The 21,847-nt window shown below is 41.1% G+C and overlaps 1 protein-coding gene across 1 annotated transcript in view; it reads right to left on the bottom strand.

Moving 5' to 3' along the window:
• Positions 1-1,664: 1,664 nt before the first annotated feature.
• CLTC (clathrin heavy chain) overlaps positions 1,665-21,847 on the bottom strand; it is a 210,295-nt gene continuing 190,112 nt past the window's right edge. The window contains exons 31-32 of the mRNA XM_033921311.1: positions 8,656-8,731; positions 1,665-4,377 (exon numbers count right to left, since the gene is read on the bottom strand). Coding sequence (XP_033777202.1) covers positions 4,253-4,377; positions 8,656-8,731 — 201 coding nt within the window. The 3' untranslated portion in view covers positions 1,665-4,252. The remainder of the gene's footprint in view (positions 4,378-8,655; positions 8,732-21,847) is intronic.

The raw sequence follows: 21,847 nt of genomic DNA, 5'->3' as shown, positions 1-21,847 counted from the left end.
CAGCACATAAGCTTTACAAAGTGCTAACAGAAATTCAGGTAACAGAAATGAAGGAGGAGGTTCCCGTTGAAATTGGTCCTGAAACCGCCAAAATCGGAGCTCCTGCGGCTTGTCGTGTCTGAATAGCCTGGGACTTTCCTGGCGCTGAGGAACGACATGAAAAGGGAATCCCCAGCCACTCCGGCAATAAGGGAATCCTTTACGAGGTACATGCGACAGGGTACCCTGGCCACCGGCAACCACTGCCGACAAGACTCCCCCACCGCTCTGGCCTGCACAAAGCTTGCACACAGGCCAGCCATGAGTACCTCGCATCTGGAGCACAATGAACATTTTTTCCCCCTTAAAAATGCTCATTGTGCTGAAAAACACCCTAGCTGTAATAAAAGTGCCAGATGAGGAAAAAAAACCAATACAAATGGCAGTTTTAAAGGGAATTGAGCCCTTTAGACTGGCACACCTCAGGATTTTTTTTTTCCACTTAGTCAGAAGAGATTCCACAGCTCATAAAGCTGGAGGGATGACCAACTGAGGCATCTCTACAAAAATGTGGGGAGGTGGAGGGAGGGACCCAGCACAAGACCCGCCGAGTTTAACACCCCTGAGGTCGGACGGATCCCCAAACAGGACTCGTCCAAGCTTTATCCGGCACAAAAGGGGAACGCAGGAGTCCAAAACAAAATTCCAACAATACTAAGAGGGAAGCCGAATTAGTCTTCCTACCTGCTTTAATGGAGACTGAGGAAGACTGGATTGCAAGAGGGGAAGCTATCCTGATATACAAGTTTGTTCTCAGTCTCCACCTGCTGGTAGCAGTGAGGTATATAACCCATTCGTAAAGACTATACCAGTCTACCAGGCGATACAGAACTTGGGAGTCGCTTACCTGTAAAGCGAGATTGCATTAGTCTACAAAAGAACATTGTAAGAGGTGAGCAACTTTGCTTTATTGTGCGGTTATTTACTACCCTTGGTCTAGATTCTTTCCTAGATTTTGCTAGTAGTAACAGAACAGAATAAAAGCTTTGGTGAATATGGATGTTTTATATTTTCACCTTACACCATATCATGCATTATTTATAGGTTTAGGGTTAAATTCAATAAATGGTGCTAAAAAAAAAAAAAAATCAATGCTCAATGCTTTTCTACAGTGGGCACTCAATAAGATGAGTGTTCATTATTGAACAGCATTGAATGCCGATTGAGGTACCCAAACTGGAGCACCAAAACTTACCTCTGCTGAAACCAGGTGTAATTCCCAGACTCAATTTGGGCACACATCCCTAGTATTCTATAACAGTGCACACCCATTTTAAGCATGTCCCCGATCTGCCCATATAACTCCCATGTCCACACCTCCTTCCTGTGTTGCTAGCCACTATATTTGGGCACGCACTGTTATAGAATAGCATGTAGCAAGATGTGCAAACCAATAGCAAACCAATACAATTTGGCACCAATTACTGCCATTAGCACCAAGTTATTGGCATGTGAGCCAGTTTAGTGGGGTGCACAACTTGGATCAGCATCCAATTTCAGGCACCATAAATCCAGGGGTTAGTACAGAACTTAAGGTTTCGTGTCCCTTTAGCCTAAATGTCATGGACCTAAATCAAGCAATCAGACTTGGTTACTTTTAAAACAGGAAACACACACTTACCCTACTGAATTGGTAATGAATTTTATTTTGAGGTGAACAAAAATAAAGTAGAGAAACAGTACAAAAATTACATTTTGGATTATATTTTAAATTGGTCCAGCTCCAACACTTGCCTAAGATGCATATTCCTCTTGAAAGAAATGTAAGCTAAACAGTAAATGGCCTTGTGTCCTGTTAAATGTCAAACTGTCTTCCTCCTCTCTTCCCCCTGAACATCAGATTCTTTATATTAATAATAAAAAAGTCACAAACCTATTTAGCATGCAATTTAGATACCATTTGTTTTCATCAATCCATAACATGACCCAAAGGATTTAGGTACAAGCTTTCTACCCTTTTAGTGGAGATGTAAGGTAGTTGAGAGAATAATGGAAAGTGTGACCAATATCCTGTTTATGGATAACTCATGGCATATTAAAACAGTGCAAATTCAGTTTGAGCTTCCAGGATCAATAATTCATCACATGTAAATGATTAAGTTTATATAAAACAAACTTTGGTCTGAGAACTAAGTTTACATAACGGCTGGTATATCACTTAAAACATTTTCCCTTTATAGGTACTCATTTGTTCATAAGTGGCAATGCATTTATAATAATTTATGCAAATGAAGAGCACAACACTTATATACCTTGCAACTTACATATAATAAGGAAGGCCCATCACTGAAGGTTTGTGTTTTATTTTTATTTGTTTTTAAGCAGCACCAAAAATGGATCTGAGGAACTAGAAAATTCTGACCCTCTGCCCACATTTATCACTTAAAAATCATTAAAATATAGTATTTTTAGTGGTTGAGATTTTGCAACAACTGACTTAATAGAACCTGAAAATGCCATCACTAAGGGCCTGTTTTACGAAGATTTAAAGGGCTTTGGAGCCGTTGCCACGCGGCTTCATAAAACAGGGGGTAAGTTTCTCAAATTACTTTCTGAAGACAACTTTATTGCTGAGATTCTGAATAAATGAGAATGCCAGCTAGACATTACGAATGTACTGGGATTCCAGCTAGAGGCTGTTTTAATGAACCCACACCGTTATAGATTTTAGCTTATTCAAACTTAAATGCTATATGTAGTTTTACCATTTAAAAATTTTTCACCTGACATTAAAAATTTATAAACAAAAATACACAAAGCATAGTTTTTTATTATATGCAAGGTAAGCATTAAACCATAAATATGCAAACTACAACCTGCAGCAGCAACAGTGTCCCAGTTTGCAAATACTGACATTTCTGCTGGACTGCAAGAGAGGAAGCAACCTAATTTCTGCAGGCTAGATCTGCATTTAATTAATTCTCTGCTTCCCGGAGGATACCTTGCTTGCTCTCAACGGTGGCCCATCTTTTTAGGCAGGGCCACACAAAGCTAGCCCATCTCTACAATAATTGAATCACATTGCTGGCAGCAGAAAGATGACAGACAAGTTCATGGCAATATTTTTGTGTTTTTATAAATACAGAAAAAAACTTGATATTGCATAGAACATGGCCAGCTTCAGTCTTCAAAGACCACAAATTACGTTATCGGAACAGCCAACAAGAACATTCGTTTTTAAGTACTATGCAACTGTTTGCAAGACCATGCAAAACTACAGTGATTTCTTTTAAAAATTGAAATTCCCTGAAACGAAACTGTAATAGTTTATTCTATACATTCTATAGTCCGTTAACCGGTCACAAGAAAAGTACATCATTAAACTGCAACTACTGTATTATGTATGTCCACAGTCTGGTAATTTTATTTTAAATTTGAGTAATTTCAAATTGCACAAACAAAACTGAACAGCAATGTTATGTTTGAATTTTTCTGTACACTCAAAACAGTGACCTAAAAACACCACAATATCCAACATACACAAACCTTGGGACAGGGTTAGTAAATACACATATTGGAATCATGGTGCTTTCTTTGTTCCTGGATGGAATGGTCCCACAAAAAAGCACAGGGTACAGCACAATATAAGGTCATCTGTTACATGTGGAGTGAGAAAAACATACTAGCATTCTGTTTGTGTAACTGCAGAACTTGAGTCAGTTTGGAATCCACCTTCAATCAGGCAAGCTTTACGCATTTAAAATATATAATTTTTCTTTTAAGAGCCACACGTTGCAAACAGTGTAACGATATGCAGATTAGTGTTCTGTTTGTCGGCAGTTTTTTTTGCACGTGGAAATAGAAACATTTTTGCTTTATTTATTTTCCTGAATTTACAATGAGACTTAAATGCATTGAGAAACTGCACATAAGCTGCTCACATACTGAATTTAAGAGTGTTAATATTAGAGTTTAACACTAGAGAGTGCAAATCAGATTCTTCACAACAGACTGTTTTAAATGTTAAGAATCAGTCCCATCAGGGGGAAAAAAGCCCACTTAAACCAAAAACTATTCCTCTTTAGAAATAAACAATTTAACATGGAATGTGGAAAAAAGTGATCCAAATGTGCAGTAGAAAAAAAAAGTCCTTCATGAAACAAAGGGTACAAGAACACAAAGCAGAAATGGGTGTTCCATTTCCATTATGAAGCAGGGAGGGACAGGAGTTTTAGTAAGAATCTGCCAGTGTGGTGTCTCTGGTCTCTCCACTTTACATGCTGTATCCAAATCCAGGCTGTGGCTGCCCATAAGGAGCAGCAGCATAACCATAGCCAAAAGGTGCCTGTGGGGGAACTGGCACACTGGGCCCTGCTGTCAACATCAGCTGTGGTTGTCCTAAAAGGAGAGAATTGAAAATTGGTTATTTCTCATTAAAACTGAGAAATAAAAAGAAAAATACCCCAAACAAGTTATGATGGAAAAATTCTGTTGGCAAAGAAAGCTGGTTATTGTAAGCCCTTTGGGAGTAGAGAAATACAATCTGATTAATATGTAACTTGCTTTGAACTAGCAATGAAAAGTTTTAAGCTAAACATAAATCAGGTTTGTTTCAGGAGGCAGATAAACCAGTCGATACATATCCCTGCAGAGAGGGAATCACACTATAAAGTTCAAAGATGATGGATCACTTTTGCACTAACATGTAATGCTTTCTGTGCAATGGATGTTCTGCATAGTTTCAACTGAACTTTCTTGAATTCTACCCCTTAATCTCTGTAACCTGCAAGGAGGACATCACTTGGACTATTAAAAAAAAAAAAAAAAAAAAAAAAGACACCAACTTCTCCTGAGGAAACAACCAGATTCATGCTGTTCTAAAGGGACAACCAGATTCATGCTGTTCTAAAGGGGCAACCCCCTTCCTCCAGAGAAACTCCCAAGGGGGTGAAAGCACTCAATTTCAACCCCAAACTCAAAGTACTCCTCCAAAGGGCAGTGGCGTACCAAAAAGGGGGGGGGGGGGAGAGCGGTCCGCCCCGGGTGCACGGCTTGGGGGGGTGCACAGCTGGCCAAGTCCAGGTCCTCCTGCCCTTCCTTTCCCCCGGGCCGCGCCTGCAATCTTACCTCCCCCCAAGCAGTGATTGGCTGGCCCGGAACGTCCTCTCCGACGACAGAATTGATGTCGGAAAGAAGACTTCTTGTCGGCAATTAGCAGCAGCAGCGGGGAGGTAAGATTGCAGCGGTGTGGACCGGGGGAAAGGAAGGAGAGAGGCGCTTTTTTTTTCCCTTGACAGGGAGGGAAGGATGTAGGCAGGCAAGCTGGCTGGCTTTAGCACAGCAGGGAGGGAGGGAGATAGGTAGGCAGGCAGGCTGGCTCTGGGGGTGGACAAAATCTGGAAGGCAGTGGGGGCACTATGGACACGGGACGGAGGAGACGGGGGCACTATGGACGCGGGACGGAGGCGACGGGGGCACTATGGACGCTGGACGGAGGCACTGGGGGCACTATGGACACGGAACGGAGGCACTGGGGGCACTAAGGACATGGGAAGGAAGGAGGGAGGGAATAGAAAGGGACAACTGTTGGGCCTGAGTGCAGAAATAAATGAAAGAAAGGATACATAGTCAATTAACAGATGTCCCTTTTTGATGAAAAAAATAAATGGTCACGTTACCTCTGACTTACTTTCTCTGCAGCAGAATCAGCAGCCACGCTGAGGTGCAGGAAGGTCCCGCGATGACTCGTCTGTCGGCTCTGCTCCGAAAGAAGTAAGTTACGTCGGAGGGGGTGAACCCGGCAGACGCAGTCATTGTAGGACTTTGCCACAACTCTCTGCGTCTGCCGGCTCCACCCCCTCTGACGTAACTTACTTCTTCCGGAGCAGAGCCAGCAGACGAGTCATCGCGGGACCTTCCAGCATGCGGCTGCTGAGTCCGCTCCAGAGCAAGTACGTCAGAGTGGGGTGGACTGGCAGCCGGCAGCTACAGTCATGAAGGGAAAGAAAGGAGCAGGATTGCTGGAATGGAAGAGTGGTGGAGGTAAAGAAAGGGGGCAGGGTGGTATGGAAGGGTAGTGCTGATCGAATTGATATACAGAGAAAGGGGAGAGATATAAGGTGGAAGGATATTGGAGAGAAAGAAAGGGGACAGATGCTGATTGAAGAGGGGTGGATGGCGAGTGAAAGGGCAGACATTGGATGGTAGTGGGGAGCCTATGCTGGATGCAAGTGCAGATGGGAGAGATAAGGGAGCAAATGCAGGAAGGAAATGGGAAGAGAGAAAGAGGGGAGCAGATGCTGGATGGAAGTAGACAGAGAGGAGAAGGTACTAGATGGAAGGGTTGGAGAAAGAGGGTACATGATGGAAGGAGGGGATAAATAAAAAGAGGGCACATGATGGAGAGAAAAGGTTTGAGTTAGGGAAACACTGGAGGGGTGAGGGAAAGAGGTGGCAAGCTTTAGGTAGACAGTAAAAAAGGACATTGATGAGAGGGTAGTAAGAACGTAATCTAGACAGATGCAGAAAATAAACTGAAAAGGAAAATGAGGGGAAAGGGATTGCAGAGGAGAGGTGTGGGAGAGGGAAGGAGAGGAGAGAGATGCCAGACCAATGGGGGTGAAAGGAGAGATGGAAGGGGGAGGCATACAGTTTCTGGAAGGGGCACAGAAGGAGAGAAGATGCCATATAGGGGAAGAGAGACGGCAGACAGTGGATGTAAGGAAGAGAGTTACAAGATGAGGAAAGCAGAAACCACAGAAGACAAAAGGTAGAAAAAAAATTTCTATTTATTTATTGCTTTAAGAGACATGTGTCACTGTTTCTGTGGTGCACTGTACGCAGAGTCCAGCTTCTTACTGGTTCAATTTAACCTTTGTCTATGTATTTCTATTTTATCCCCCCCTTTTACAAAACTGTGGAGTGTTTTTTAGCGACAGCCGTGGTGGTAGCAGCTCTGATGCTCAGAATTCTATGAGCGTCAGAGCTGTTACCACCGTGGCTAAAATCCACGTTTTGTAAAAGAGGAAGGGGTTAGTTTGTGATGACATATTCCATACTAGGCGAAGGTGTGTTCTGTGTGTTCGAAAGACATGGTTTTTTGTTAGGATTGACTGCAGGATTGATCTGTACTAGTTTGGCTTGTTGAGTTTTACAATGGGTGTATTGATGTTGTACGGCTCACTGTAGTATGTAAGATGCTGCCTTTTCCTAGGTACTCATGTGTGACATGTGGCTTGTTACTAAAAATCATGTTTTTCGTACAGTTGGGGGGGGTGTCAAAAAATGATGGGTCCCGGGTGTCACATATGCTAGATACGCCACTGCGGCAGAGGAACCCCGGGCAATATTAGGCCACGAAGCAGCCTGTTTAGATTGTTTGTTATAAGGTATTCAGTCTCACAGTTCGGATGAGAGGGAGAGATGGGTCAGCAGGTGGGGGGGTTAGAAAGATGCTACACGGGGGGATGGGAGGAAGGGAGGGAAAGAATCTGCAAGGGTTCTACTGCACAAGGGATGGGAGGGAGGGATAGAAAGATACTGCACAAGGGGATGGGTGAGAGGGGAGGAAAGATGCTGCACATGTGGGGGAGAGAAAGGAAATAGGAAGAATTAGGGTGGAGGATAGGAAGGGAGAGATCATTGTACATGAAAAAAATAAGACATCCCCGAAAATAAGAGACTTAGTGCCTTTTTTGAGCCCAAAATTAATATAAGACAGTGTCTTATTTTTTGGGAAATATGGTACTACTACTGCTTATTCCTATAACACTGTTAAGTGATGTACACAAACAAACAGTAACATGAAGTTGACTCTACTCAAGACTGATAACAGGACAAATAAGGGATTAAGTAATAACATACATTTATTACAGGAATGATTAAAACATGGATATTGAATAAGTGAACAAGAGGTTAAGAGTTAAAAGCAGTCTGGATTGCCTCAGAATTCTATTCTAGGCACACAGTGCAGCAAGATGCAATATTCTGGCTTGTGGCTGAGAGCTATGATTGTGATGACCAGACAAGGCATATCAGGGGCAGATAGGAAGAGGGATATAGGACAAGGAAACATCTTGGGCAGCTGCTCATGATGTCCGATTCCAGCCCTGGTTCTAAATGAGCTGGAAACAAAGCAGCAAGAGAAAACTGCATTGCCCAAAAATTATACACATGGCTATTCAAACTATTGGCTCAAAATTAAGTCCTTTAAAAAATAACCAACAAAGTAGTAAAAAGGAAAAATGGGAACCACCAGCATTTGTTCTCAAATGTCATGCAATAGCACAGCTGTAAGAATAGTAGAATTTCGCTGCAACCCTTTACTGCTACAAGAGGGAATGGAACAGAAAAATTATAAAATTCAAAGACTTTCCCATCCTTCTCTTGTGTGGAAAACAGAGCAATCTGGTGGTGAACTTAAGCTTGAAATCCTATGGACACTTCCCATGACCCTAGTCATGTTACTAAACCCACTATTGCCTGAGATATAGATTGTGAACTTTCTGGAGAGAGAAATACCTGAATTTAACTTTCCTTGAGCTATTACTGAAAAGGCATAAGTTAAAACAAACAAACAAAACAAAAAAAAAAAACTTAAAATTTATAAAGGCTCCATTCTGCCATCAAGATAACCAGAGTGCCTTACATCAGAATAAGCCAATAAAGGAACTATACCATAAACAATAGGCTGTGTTTCTGTAGCCTGTTCCTCCTCTTTCCTCAGGGACTCAGAAGCATCCAATTTATCCACCTGGAAACAAAACACACAAAAAAAAGATCAACATTCATCAGCTTCTATAAAGATTTACACTGGTGGCAGAAGTGGAAAAGCCTTAATTCAAACTAGTTACAGGGAATACTAAAGCCTCACTGAAAAAAGTAATAAAATAAAACGGAGTATCTAATTTTTTCATTCTGTTTGTGCTGTTAAGATATACATTCCAAACAAAACAAAACCCAAAAGTATCCAATGAAGAGGTACATTGTTACTTTTCCAGTGTATACAAACCAGTCCTTAGATATGTAATTACTAAAAGAAATAGTAACCACTAGAACATTTTATTTAAAATAGCTGCCAAGTGTTGCAAAATTTTATTTTATTCTTGTTTAAAACTTCAACTATAGACTCTTCAAAGGTAGCAAATAACTTTTAGTACATGAACTTTCCAGGCCTAAAACTTCAGTCTTTCTTGGTATCACCAGAACCAATACAGCTATTAGACATGTACATATAATATCAATATAGCAAACTGATCCCATCTAGCTACCTTACCATGTTATAGTAAAGAAATGGAAAACTAAACGAGAGAAAGACAGAGAGAGAGAGGGAAAGAGAGAGAGATTTTAAATTTCCTGCCTTTTCTTCATAGTTCCTTTATGCTTTTCTGCATTAAAAAATGAAGTTAATTAATTCTACTTTAGTTTTAACAATCTGAATAAATAATTCCTTCCATATTTAATTGTTTTAAAATACATATGCAATTAAAATACCCTGCTTAGATGGATTCCATAGTTAGCTGTTCCTACAGAATATGTCCAAAAATCAAAGCAACAAAAATTTCTCAAACATGTGCATCTCTCTCTGCCTAAGGTGAAAACTACTACTGAAATAAATTATATTCATTTTTATTTTACAACTGGCCTCAAACTATTTTGGTGAAGCATGTCATCAAATAAAGAAAAGTAAGAAAGTTTTCCACAGATTAGAAAAGTGTTTTTACACTTGTTATGGGCCCATGAATTTCTGCAACCATGCTGACAGTTTCAGTCTTGTGAGAAGGGAGGGGGATTTTGGAATAACACACTAAGACCTTTATACTTGAACATCAAACCAAACACAAATGCACATTTAAAAACCAATACCAAGATTTAGTTTGGATTACATAAGAGCTAGGAACTATCCTGGGGAACTCAGATGTCCTAAGCTTTATAGGTGGTGACCACAGTAGTAACCACACACTTCCTCTGGCTTTAAGCCTATTAGTCTGCTGTAAGAACACAGAAAAGGGAAGAGGAGAAAACTCAAGCACAGACTATTAAAGAGGTGAGAATTTTGCAAGTAACAAAGTTTTACATCTTTGCTGAACTGGCCACAAATTCCTGTACATTTGCAGCTGCTTCAAGGCATAATTCCTTTTAGAAAAATAGTGCTTTACTTTCCTTTTATCCAATTCACTAAAACCTGAGTCAACAAAGTTTTCATTAGTGCTGTCAAAACTGATGAAGAGAAACCACTCCTCCCCCCAGTCTCCCCTAAATCAGTTTTGGTGCATCAGCATATAACAGACAGCTGGGTTCCGTTCTCTATGCACTTGCTTGCTAATTAGAATTAGTAAAAGTAGTTAAACTGCTTCAAAAGGCTTTTCCACAGAGACTGCAAAAAGCTGCAGAGGAAAAGGAAAACATGCGTTTAATGTTAATTTGGTGTTATGTGTGCATGAAAAAAAAAGGCAAAAGTACTGAAGCAAGAAGTGAAATCTGAAGATGGTTGTTGCCATTTAGGCTTCCAAAATATAAAAAGAAAACAGACAAACACAGCCCAGAGCAATGCTTTTTATAGCTTCAGGAAGCGTGATGTCATTACAATGATCATAACACATGCTTAAAGTTTAACACAAACACTGCAGTTCAATTACCTCTTTTTTTCACACACACGCCTTCTTACTACCTGCCTTCTTAGCTGCTGAAGACCTTGCATGTAGTCAGGTTGGTTTAATGTTCTGATGGGGACCAAGCACATCATGTGCATTCACAAACTGACACTTAATACACTTAAACCACAAAGAATCACTTGCCTAGGCTATTTTCAAAACTATTTTTTAAGCTTGCCTTTTCAAAAACCATATTTTGCAACTGCAACTCTTTAACCTTTCTTCACTCATATTTTGCTGGAGGGAGTCCTCCAGGACTACATATCTGGCAATATCCTTGGTGCCAGATTCAGAAACAAGGGGAGGGAGGGAGGAAGGAAGGCTAGATTAGAAGGATGGCAGAAATAGACGAAACACTCGTTCAGCATTAGAACAGAAGTATGGGGATGAAGAGAGAACATTTTTAAAGCATAGCCTCAAATTCAAGGATGTTGACGCTAAAAACTGAAAACATCAGTACTGTTGTTCACATATGGACAATATCCTTCTGCTACAAGTTCTTAAAATCACGCCACCACACACATTCCCTTATAAGCTTATTTGCTTTTCTCAATCTTTCCTGACTCTGATTAGATTAAGAAAACTGAGCATTAAATATTTAGTTAGAAGTTACTCTGCCTAGATCGATAAATAAAGTGTTTGAAAATACCCTTGCTTTAGATATTACCACTAAGTGCCATACAACCTATCAGCTGTATGTAACAAGGGTGAAAACCAAAATGCACAGCTTCAGCTGAAAATTAGAAGGATGAAGCTTCCACCATCAGAACTGGAAACCTGAAGCAATGCAAAAAGTGTCTCCTGGAGCAGCTAGCATCTACTCTGTCCTGAATCGGCAAAATGAATTAGTAAGAATCAAGGAGAGGTCAGAAGGTGGATTACAGTCCTTAAATGCATGGCCAAAAGAGGCTTTTTCTATATCTCAAGGATTTAATCAACACAGCATCTGAGGTTTAAGCAATAAGACAAATTAGCTACAAGCCAAGTGAACACTTGTAAACCCTAATTCCTAATTTAGCAGACTTCAGGCATGTCATCTTACTTTCTTATGCCTTAAAATTAACTACTAGTTTGCAATTGCATTAATGCCTCATTTTCAAAGTTTTTATAAGGTTATACTGCCACATCCTCTATGCCAATGGTTATCTATATTATAATTCCTTATTAACTGTGATGCTCCTTGGGATCCTATCAGGATTAAAGGAAGCATATATATTTAAAATTACTAATTTCTGTCAAATATAAAAAGTTTCTAAGAATTGACATATTTAAAGTTTATTATAGTCATATAGAAAGTAATGAGAATCCTTCAGATATAGCTCAGAGGCATGCTCACACATAGACTGCGATTCACCATCTGATCAGCCTTCTGCCCTTCCTCAAACTAGATTAGCCGATTAGTAGCAAGTGTTTCTACTAATAACCTACAGTTCTAACAAATAACTATGTTTTAAAGGACTAGCAGAGGCTTTCAGTGAGATTTGGTTGGGGGTGGGAGGGAGAAAAGCAGCAGCAGTAGTAGTAGTGTAGAAAGGAAAAATAATTCATGCAGATTCCTTAGACTTAGTCCTCCAGATTTAAAGATGGAAAACAAGAATCAACTTTCACCTTTTCCTTTATTGCATCAACCTGCAAAGGAATTCAGAGGGTGCAGCTTAGAAAATTAAAATCCATATCCAGCATAAAAGGCAGAATCAGCAACATAAGAGTTAGGGAAGAAATTTCATTGGCAATACACAAGCTGAGAGAACGTAAAAGGACACCCCCAGGGGTATAAACTTCCAAAAGCCATTTAAATTAGAAAAAGCCTTTTATTTTAAATTAAAATTGTAGAAGTCCGTGTATTAAGACCGAGATGCACATATTAAAATATATTCACCAGAAGAGAACAGAACACAATTTTCTTCTTTCATCAGACAAGTAAAATCCTACAGCAACGTGTATAAAGGGTGTTGAAAGGTTTTGATAGTTCTTTGCCTGGAATAGTTCTCACACCTTTGGGCTACTAACTGAAGCTGAGCCTTCTTCAGCTGGGACTATGGCCTGAACCTTCATTCAGACAATCATGTTTTTCTATCCATTTATATTCCTTCTCCAATCTATGCCCAGCCCTTGCTGCAGCAAGTCTCTGGCTGAGATGCAGACTTCAATTCCCTTCAGAGCCTGGTATAAAAGTGCTCTTAAGACAGTCAACAGGTGTTATTCTTGAGCAGTGGCTACAAGCACTCTCTCTGCAGCATCCCAGCTGAGCTAAAGGGCAGGCTAGTCCAAGGACAAAAAAAAAAAAAGCCAGCACATTGCCATTAAGACATGTGGCCAGTATTTAGAAAAAGCCTTTCATAATTTTTTTTTTTTTTTCAAAAAGAGCACACCACAAAACAAAAAAAAATACCACATACTCAAAAGCAATAGCCTTCCCTTTTCTGATACTGAATTGGCAGTTGCAGCATCCATTCAGGGGAAAGCCATCTTGATTTTTCTGTGTTGCAGGTGAGGAAGAAAAGAATTTTAGCATGTGTCTCAGTAATATTCCCAAGCTTGTCTCAAGATTATTTAAAAATGCCTAAGACCTTGCTCCAGGTCTCAATAAGGAACAAACAAAGATTTGGTCCTTTCACGACACCTGCAATGTCTGACAGCTGCATGCATTGCATTATCAGTTATTCCAAGGCTCACCTGACAAACCCTTCCAAGCCTAGTTTCAGTGCACTACAAAAATTTTAAATGAACCAGTTACCTAATTTTTGTGGGCCAAATGAAAGCCAGAAACGCTAGGTGAGAAAAGTAAATTAAGATTTCATGGAAATTCATCACTGACTAAGCTATTACAAGGCATTTTTCCCTTAAAGCAAGCTATTCTACTTTCAGCCTAAAACATCAATTACATGGAGAAGAAAAAGCACATCAACTGAAATATGATGTTCAAAAGGGATGTGATATCCTTAAAAACAGAAGAGATGTCAAGAAATAATTAAATGAAAAAGAGGCAATGAAACATAGCTGCAATTTCTAGAAGACTGGCAATGCAAAATAATGGAAAAAAGTTTTGAGACATTCATATATGTAAATAAATTTAGTTTTAAATGACCACAATCAGATCAGAACAAAGCAATAGTATTAAGGTTTACAACCACAAAGTCATATCTTGAGGACTATGATGCATGCTGTGTAAATCTAGCCTAATCATTTATATGAATGTCATCTAAATGTATCTAAGTGTATTCTGATTCCTCCAATAATAAATTGTGGGCTTCACTAATCAAATGTTTGGAGAAAACAGATCAGAACCCATGCACTTAAATCAATATCCATAAGATAAAAGTTACTGTATATACTCGAATATAAACAAAGATTTTGGGGCCAAAAAATGGGAAGTCTCGGTTTAAATTCGGGTCAGTGCCCTCCCAAACCTGTTGCAGGCCTTCGCCAAGCCTGCAGTGGTCCAGCGGTGGGCTGGGACAAAAGTGATCCCTCCCATCTCCTGCCCCAGCCAACTTTAATAATTTTTATCTCCCTCCAGCCACCTCAACTACCCCCTCCCCCCCATATCTTTTAAATCCCTGGTGGTTCAGCAGTGGGCTGGGACAGGAGGGATCCCTTCCGTCTCCTGCCCTGGCTGACTTTTTTTTTTTTTAGTATAATATTTCTTTATTAGGCAAAACCAATAGCAAACAAACAAGAAAGAACAAAAACAACTTTTATCTCCCTCCTGCCCCTTCCACATACCTGTTCTGGTGGTCCAGTGGTGATTTGCGGCAAGAGCAATCGTCCTTTGTGTGACTGTGAGAACTCCTGGCAGCCTATTAGCGAATGGCTCTGCACAGGCAGGAGCAAAGGAAGTTCTAGCTGATTGCCTGCCATGAACTCACCAATTAACTAGTGGTTCTGCATGGGCAGTTCACTGCTGGACCACCAGGGACTTAACAGGTATGCAGAGGGGAAAGAGAGATAAAAGGTTTTTTGTTAAGTCAACTAGGGCAGAATATGGAAGGGATCCCTCCTGTCCTGGCCCACTAGAACTTATGGTAGGCCCAGTGGAGGCCTGTAAGGCATTGGGAGGGAGGGGGGACATGGTATAGAACCTGGCAGGACAGGAAAGAGGGGGGTTGGGTACTGAGATCGGAAGAGCAGGGAGGGAGGGCAAACAGGGTGCAGAGCCTAGCCGGGAGAGAGGGGGTGGGTGCAGAGCCCCCGGTTTATATTTGTGTCAACATTTTTTCCTCCTTTTTGGGGAACAAAAGGTTACCTCGATTTATATTCGAGTATATACAGTATATATAATCTTTATTAAAAATGGTGGAGTTATGGTGATAGCTTACATACTGTATGTTTTCAAGTAAAAGCCACGTCTCTGTCTAGCCTAAGAGTACAGCATAATGGTTTTATATTAGAATACTGTACTGATTTACATGTATCCTAGTTCTCAGTTCCAGCCCCAACACTGATTTTTCAGAGCTCTACAGTAATCTCTTAGGAATAGAGATGTCTCAAACAAGTCTTCATCTTAGGTCTATTATCGACATTCACATAGGCACCAACACTTAACAGTGGTAGGGCTGATACAGAGTAGTATTAGGTGTCCTATAAGAACCTTTTATCTTGTATCCCCTTTTCTCTCTCTCCATTAACTTTCATGCCCTTAACAAAATCTAGGGGAGGGTCTAATTAAATTCAATGACACCAATGTTCCCCCATCAAATAGTCCAATTATATATACATTTTTACAAAGATTATACTTTTAAATAAACTTGGTCATATATACAGTCATGAGCTTAAGTTTAGGTACCATTTTCAGCAAGTCTTTAAGTTAAAAGGAAGCTGCCTCTATGATACAAAATTTAACATGGCATTTTTGCACATTTTAGTGCATAATTCTACTTGCTGATTTAAAAAATAGAAAGTATGGCAGGTGCAAAAGTTTGCATACCTTTCTAGTACATCACAAAAAAAGGTAACATATTAAGTCTTCAATTAGTCAGATGAAGACAATTCCACAGGTGAACATCTACTGATACTTATAATCTCTCAAGTTAGGACTGGTATTCAACTTTTACAACCATGGGTTGCTACCCAAGTACTGTATATGAAAATGAAAACCCATATTTACAAAGCAAAGGAGGGATATTAGAGATGTATTTTTTTAAGCTCTAAATGCTTCCAGCTAGAAATTTCAACTGTCAAACATTGTTAACAAAAAAGATTAGGTTCTTACCTTAATATCTTTTCCAGTAGATAGGAATGGTATGCTGAACCTTAGGGTACCCTGTCCATTCTTGCGAGCATACTGCAGAAAGATGTCAATCACAGCTTTTGAAATCTCCTCTGCCTCCCTCAGTTTATTCCAAAGTATGCAAGAGCTTTATAGTAAAAGACAGAACAAGAAGAGACACAGGGAACTCTCTGAAACCAAGGTTCTGATCTGCTCATTAACGCTTTAGGTCAATAATGAAACTGTAATGTATAAATGAACGAATATTACCATTGAACAGTAAAATACATCAAATAAAAGCAACAGTATGACTATTAGTGGAGCTCTTTAGATTCTATTTAAAAACCGATTCTGATCCCATGGTTCGATTGGCAGAGAAGCCTTAGCTATGGAGAGGACCATGAAGCTTAAAGGCAGAAACAGACGCATTAGAAATTATCAGGCGGGGGGTTTCAGCATATATTTTCCAGTAGATAGAAATAGTATTTATCAAGATAAAAATGGTACATACTGAGCCTTAGGGACGTACCAAAGCAGTCCCTGAAGACCTGGATGAGAGAGATAAACCCGCTTTCAGTACTGAGGATTTGAAAGCGGAATCCTTTTGCACTGCAACATCCACCCTATAGTATTTAGTGAAAGTGTGTAGGGAAGACCATGTTACAGCTCCACATATTTCCTCCGGAAGTATTGCCCTCAATTCCAAATGAGGCTACTCCTCTGGTTAAAGGTGGTTTCAACGATGCCGGTGTTTGTTTGCCGCAGACAATGTAGGTGGAAGAGATCACTGTCCAAATTCACTGGGAAATGGTGGCTTTGGAGGCTGGTCTGCCTCAGGTTGACTCTTTGGTTAGGACAAAGAGATGTCCGATAGACGAAACTCAGTCACTTCCAGGTAACGCCCAGCAGCTTTTAAAGCCGTGTCTTTCTTCTTAGAACCAGTAGGTTGAAAGGCAGGTAACCCGTCTTCCTGGTTGATGTGAAATGCTGAAACCACCTTTGGCAAAAAGGAAGATACTACAAACGCAAGGTCATTCCCATTTTCTTGATCCTCAGAAATGTTCCCTACATGACAAAGCTTGCAATTCTGAGACTCTTCTGATTGTGGTAACTGCAACTAGGAACACAGCTTTGATTGTAAGATCCATGAGAGAAGCTTCCTCCAAAGGCTCATAAAAGGGCCCTCCCTAATGGTTACCGTGGATGGGCAGACTAGATGGGCCATTTGGCCTTTATCTGCCGTCATATTTCTATGTTTTTCCCATCTATGTTCTCTTTCTTGTAGTTCTACCCTCTATCCCCTTTCTCAAGTTTGTTATGGTTAATGTCTGTCGTTTATATGTTACAAGAACCCTATTTTTATATTGTTAATCGCTTAGAAATTTTTTGTAAGCATTTTAATCAAATTTTTAATAAAAACTTGAATATGTTGTTGAGATTCCAGGAAGGGATCTTGGATCAGTGTCTTCAGGGCTGTGGAGTCGGAGACAATTTTGGGTACTGGAGTCGGATTTATCTACCAACTCCACAGCCCTGGGTGTCCTGAGCCTAAGGGCTCCTTTGCAGAATCTAATAATGTCTGGGTAGCAGCCAGGGAGACTCGCTTCTCTTGGCCTCTAAAGCAAGCCAGGCCTGCCATCTGCATCTTAATGGATACCACTGCTAATCACTTGTACAGGCCCTCTTGAAGGAAGGTCAATACTGATGATACTGGTGCTTTGTTGGGCTTCAGATTCTCCTTATTGCACCAACCCTAAAAAAGAATCCCATGCCTTGGCATAATATATGCCGAAAGAGTGGATGGTTTCTTAGCCTTCAGCAGGGTGTAATGACCATTTCTGAATATCCTTTCTTGGCTAGCGTTGCACGTTTGAGAGCCATGCCGCAAGACCAAAGCGACCCGTATCTTCTAGAGCAATTGTCCCCTGTGTGAGAAAGACCAGATACACCTATGAAGAGCCATGCAGGAAACACATATAGCAATCCAGACATCGGCCATGGTTGCACCAGGTGTCCAGCCCTGCACTTCTGGTCTCATATCTTTGGCTGAAAACCTGAGGCGTTTTATTGCACACTGTTGCCATCTGATAAAAACATCAAGACACCGCCAATGTCCAACAATGTCTTGGAATGCCCACAGAGCCAACGACCACTCGCTCGGGTCCATGTCTGTCTACTGAGTTTCAAGTTTCAAGTTTATTTATTCATTTGATGAATCGCCTATTAAAATTGCTAGGCGATGTACAAAATCCAAGTAGAGAATAATACAAAGAAACTAACATTTTAACAATATAATTACATAACATATTGAGGTAGTTCACTTGCATATTATCCACTCCAGCTGTGTGCCACTGTGATGGCCTGCAGGTGCTTTTCTGTCCAAGCAAATAGTAGTTTTTCCTCTAGTTGGAAAGATGTGCTTCTGTGCCTCCCTGCCAGTTGACATAAGCCACTGCTGTGGCATTGTCTAAGAATACTCTTACGGTTCTGCCTTCTAACACCAACTGTAGGTTTCGCAGAGTAGGATGGACCGCTCTCAATTCTAGCCTGTTTAATCAACCACTTCCCGCTGGGACAGTGTCCATTTCCCTTACACTGAGCAACCACTGCAATGCAACCCCCAGCTGAACAGGCTGGCATCTGTTGTCAGTGTGATCCAGGAATCAATATGACGTGGAACCCCTTTTGCTAGATGGCAACTGTGGGAAGAACCACCAGCTCATGCTACTGCGGGCTGCCTCCGTCTTGGGTAGAGGGGCCTGTAGGGAGTCTCTCTGGGGAGACCAACGAGACAATGCATCCTGAAGTGGATTAATTTGCACCCTTGCCCAGGGCACTACTTCTATGGCAGCCACCATCCAGCCTGGAACCTGTAGATGGAGTTGTAGACGCTAGCTGCAACAAGAGGTTCAAAATTTGCCCCCAAAACTTCGGTCTCTGTACCTCTGGTAGAAAAACTTGGCCTTCTGCCATGTTGAAGAGACCTCCCAATATGCCAAAGACTGAGTGAGGACTAATTAGTTCTTTGCAAAGTTTTACAATCCAGCCCAGACTCTGCAAAGTTTGCACAACTGCCACCACTGCTCTTCTCCGTCTTCTCGAGAGGGTGCTCTGATAAGCCAGTAATCTAGATAAGTATGAAACCAGCCAGACTGCCTTGCAGAGATGAACTGCTACCACCACAATCACCTTGGTGAATGTCTGGGGTGCTATTGCCAGCCCAAAAGGTAACGCTAAGAATTGATAATGATTCTTCAACATGTGAAATCTCTGAAACCTTCTGTGTGCTAGGAAAACTGGAATGTGGAGATAAGCCTCTGTCAAAACCAGGGTAGCCAGAAACTCTCCCAGCTGGAGTACTGCAATGACAGATCTTACCATCTCCATCTTGAAATGCAAAACTCTCATGGCCATATTGGCATGTTTGAGATTCAGAATGGGTTTCCAATCATCGGAATCTTTCTTGGACACAACAGTTTACCAAGGATCTGCAAATCTATTTAACGTTGCCTGGACTTGGACCACCTGATGGGGTTGGCCCACCAGAGAAGCCATGAACTAGTCAGACATAGGGAATGCAAACTATCTTGTAACCTTCTCTGACAATCTCAAAGACCCAAAGATCTTTTGTTATGCTTTCCCAGGCCTCCAGAAAGTCCAAGAGCTGACCTCCAATTTTCTGATGGGCAGCTGGAGGCCCAGCATCATTGCAGCTTCTTGGCTGCTGTTGTGGCCCAAGGACCTGTATTTTGGATTTTCCAGTTTCCGGAACATCTATCTGGAACCTTAATAGGTTCTATGAGACTAGCCTCTTGAGACATACACGGGAAATTGTCGGGATCCCTGAAAGGAGCTCCGGTTCTGGCTTATAGCCGCTCGATTATTAGAGTCAGAGGACTCCATCCCTGGCACCTTAGAAGCAAAACGAGGTGTTTTGGAGAAGTTTGAGAACCTAGGGGGAAAGGGGGAAACAAAACAAAACAAAAAAAAAGGGGGGAAATCCAAGAAAATAATAATAACAGCTTATATACCGCAGGACTGTGAAGTTCTATGCAGTTTACAAAGATTAAAAGATAGTACAGGTTGAATGAACTTAACAGAGGAGAAAGATCGAGTTAACAGTTCAAGGTAACCGATATTGAAGAGAAAGAATTGTACGGGTCAGTTGTTTAGATACGTCAGGAATGTATTTTTAGGCGTGTCCTAAATTCCCCATAAGTGGAAGGCGTGAGGTAGATCTTTACCCCATAGTGCTGCTTGGTTGGAGAGAAGGTATTGGTGGTGTCTTTTGAGCTTACATCCTCTAACTGGGGGGGGGGGGGGGAACGAAGGTCAGGTGTGCTTCTCTTGTGTCTGTTGGCTGAGAAGGAAAAAAGGTCAGTTATGTAATTGGGGGCTAGGCCATATAGTGCTTTAAAGCAGAAACAGGTGAATTTAAACTTTACGCGTACCTCGATCAGTAGCCAATGTAACTGTTGGTAGTAAGGTGTCACGTGGTCACACTTCCTCAGTCCGAAAATCAGTTTGACTGCTGCATTCTGTATTAGTTGTAATCGTTGCATATTGTAAGATAGTCACTGCTGGTGAATTTTAGTGCTTAAAAACAGCTTAAAATCACCTCAGGGCTGACCAAAAAACCTAAAAAAAAAACAAAAAACCAGGGGACAGGGACCAAGGCCCTAACTGTAGGAACAGTTACAAAAAACAGCTTTTGAAGACCCTCCCCCCGATTTTTCCAATAGGCTGTCACAGCCTTACTCACAGACCATGTGCTGGGGAAATGATGCTGCTGCCTCTGCCTATTTCAGCTACTCACAGGTGTAGCTATTCTAGGAGAGGCCCTCTGCTTCTAGGTCACTCAGCCGCTTCACCAAGATCTTCAGGCTGCTGGTCAGACCTCCACAGACCAACTTTCAAACCGCCCCCCCCCAGACCTCTCACAAAAAAAGGGGGGGGAGGTAAGGGAGATGAAATGCAGCCAGCACCATGAGCACCCTGAAGGAATGCTATTAGCACCTAAACAGCCTGTGCTTCAACCCCTGACCAAGTCAAAGAAGCGAGCAAATACCAAGGGAACAGACCCTGATTTCCATGAATCTTCAGCAGGCTGCCTGAAACAAGTCTCCCAAATGATACACTTCTCTCCAGGCAGAGTAGACCCTTATCAAAAGAGATCTTTGATTTCACAAAAAAGGCCACGACTACAGCGAAAAACTGCAAAACAATTTTAAAATTAAAAAAGAAATAAACTGAGCAGATCAGAAGACATCTTTCATGTTCACCTGCAAAAAGAGAAACTGAAGAGGGCAGCAGACTCCTAGGAGAAGGAGGTTTCCAAAGCTGTGATTGACATTCTTCAGCAGTATGCTTGCAAGAATGGACAGAGTACCCTAAAGGGCTCCTTTTACTAAGGTGCACTAACGTTTTTAGCGCAATCACAAGATTAGCGTGCTAGCTAAAAAATTACCGCCTGCTTAAAAGGAGGCAGTAGCGGCTAGCGTGTGCGCTAAAACCTCTAGCACACCTTTGTAAAAGGAGCCCTAATTTCAGCATACTATTCCTATTGCACAGGAATAGATGTTATATGGAACTTAAATTATGGCAAGATTTGAAAAAGTAAGAAAAATCTGATAAACTGTCCAAAAACTAGCCAAATCGGTAAAACAGAACCTTACTGAACTTTATTTGACAAATGCAGTAGTTCCACGGGTCTATAACATTGCTTAAACAATGACCTGCACAGAATTGTCAGAAGGAAACTTTTTCTAAGATCTCATCACAAGTCACTTTCTAAGTATTGAAAAATAAACCGTTATAAGCCTGAATCTTTTTGGAATGATGTGCTTTGAACTGATGGGAATGAAAATTGAATTGTTTGACCACAATCATATTAAGCACCCAGGTGGATATTATTATATTTTGGGATAGTATGTCAGCTAGAAACATGAGTGTATGGATGGAAGAATAGATTGAACTAAATATCCAAGAAGCTAATGCCCTCAACTAG

Source organism: Geotrypetes seraphini, chromosome 15, assembly GCF_902459505.1.
Source record: "Geotrypetes seraphini chromosome 15, aGeoSer1.1, whole genome shotgun sequence".
In the NCBI taxonomy this organism is placed as follows: domain Eukaryota; kingdom Metazoa; phylum Chordata; class Amphibia; order Gymnophiona; family Dermophiidae; genus Geotrypetes; species Geotrypetes seraphini.
Note: the sequence above shows the minus strand (reverse complement) of the source record. Positions and strands in the feature narration are given on the sequence as shown.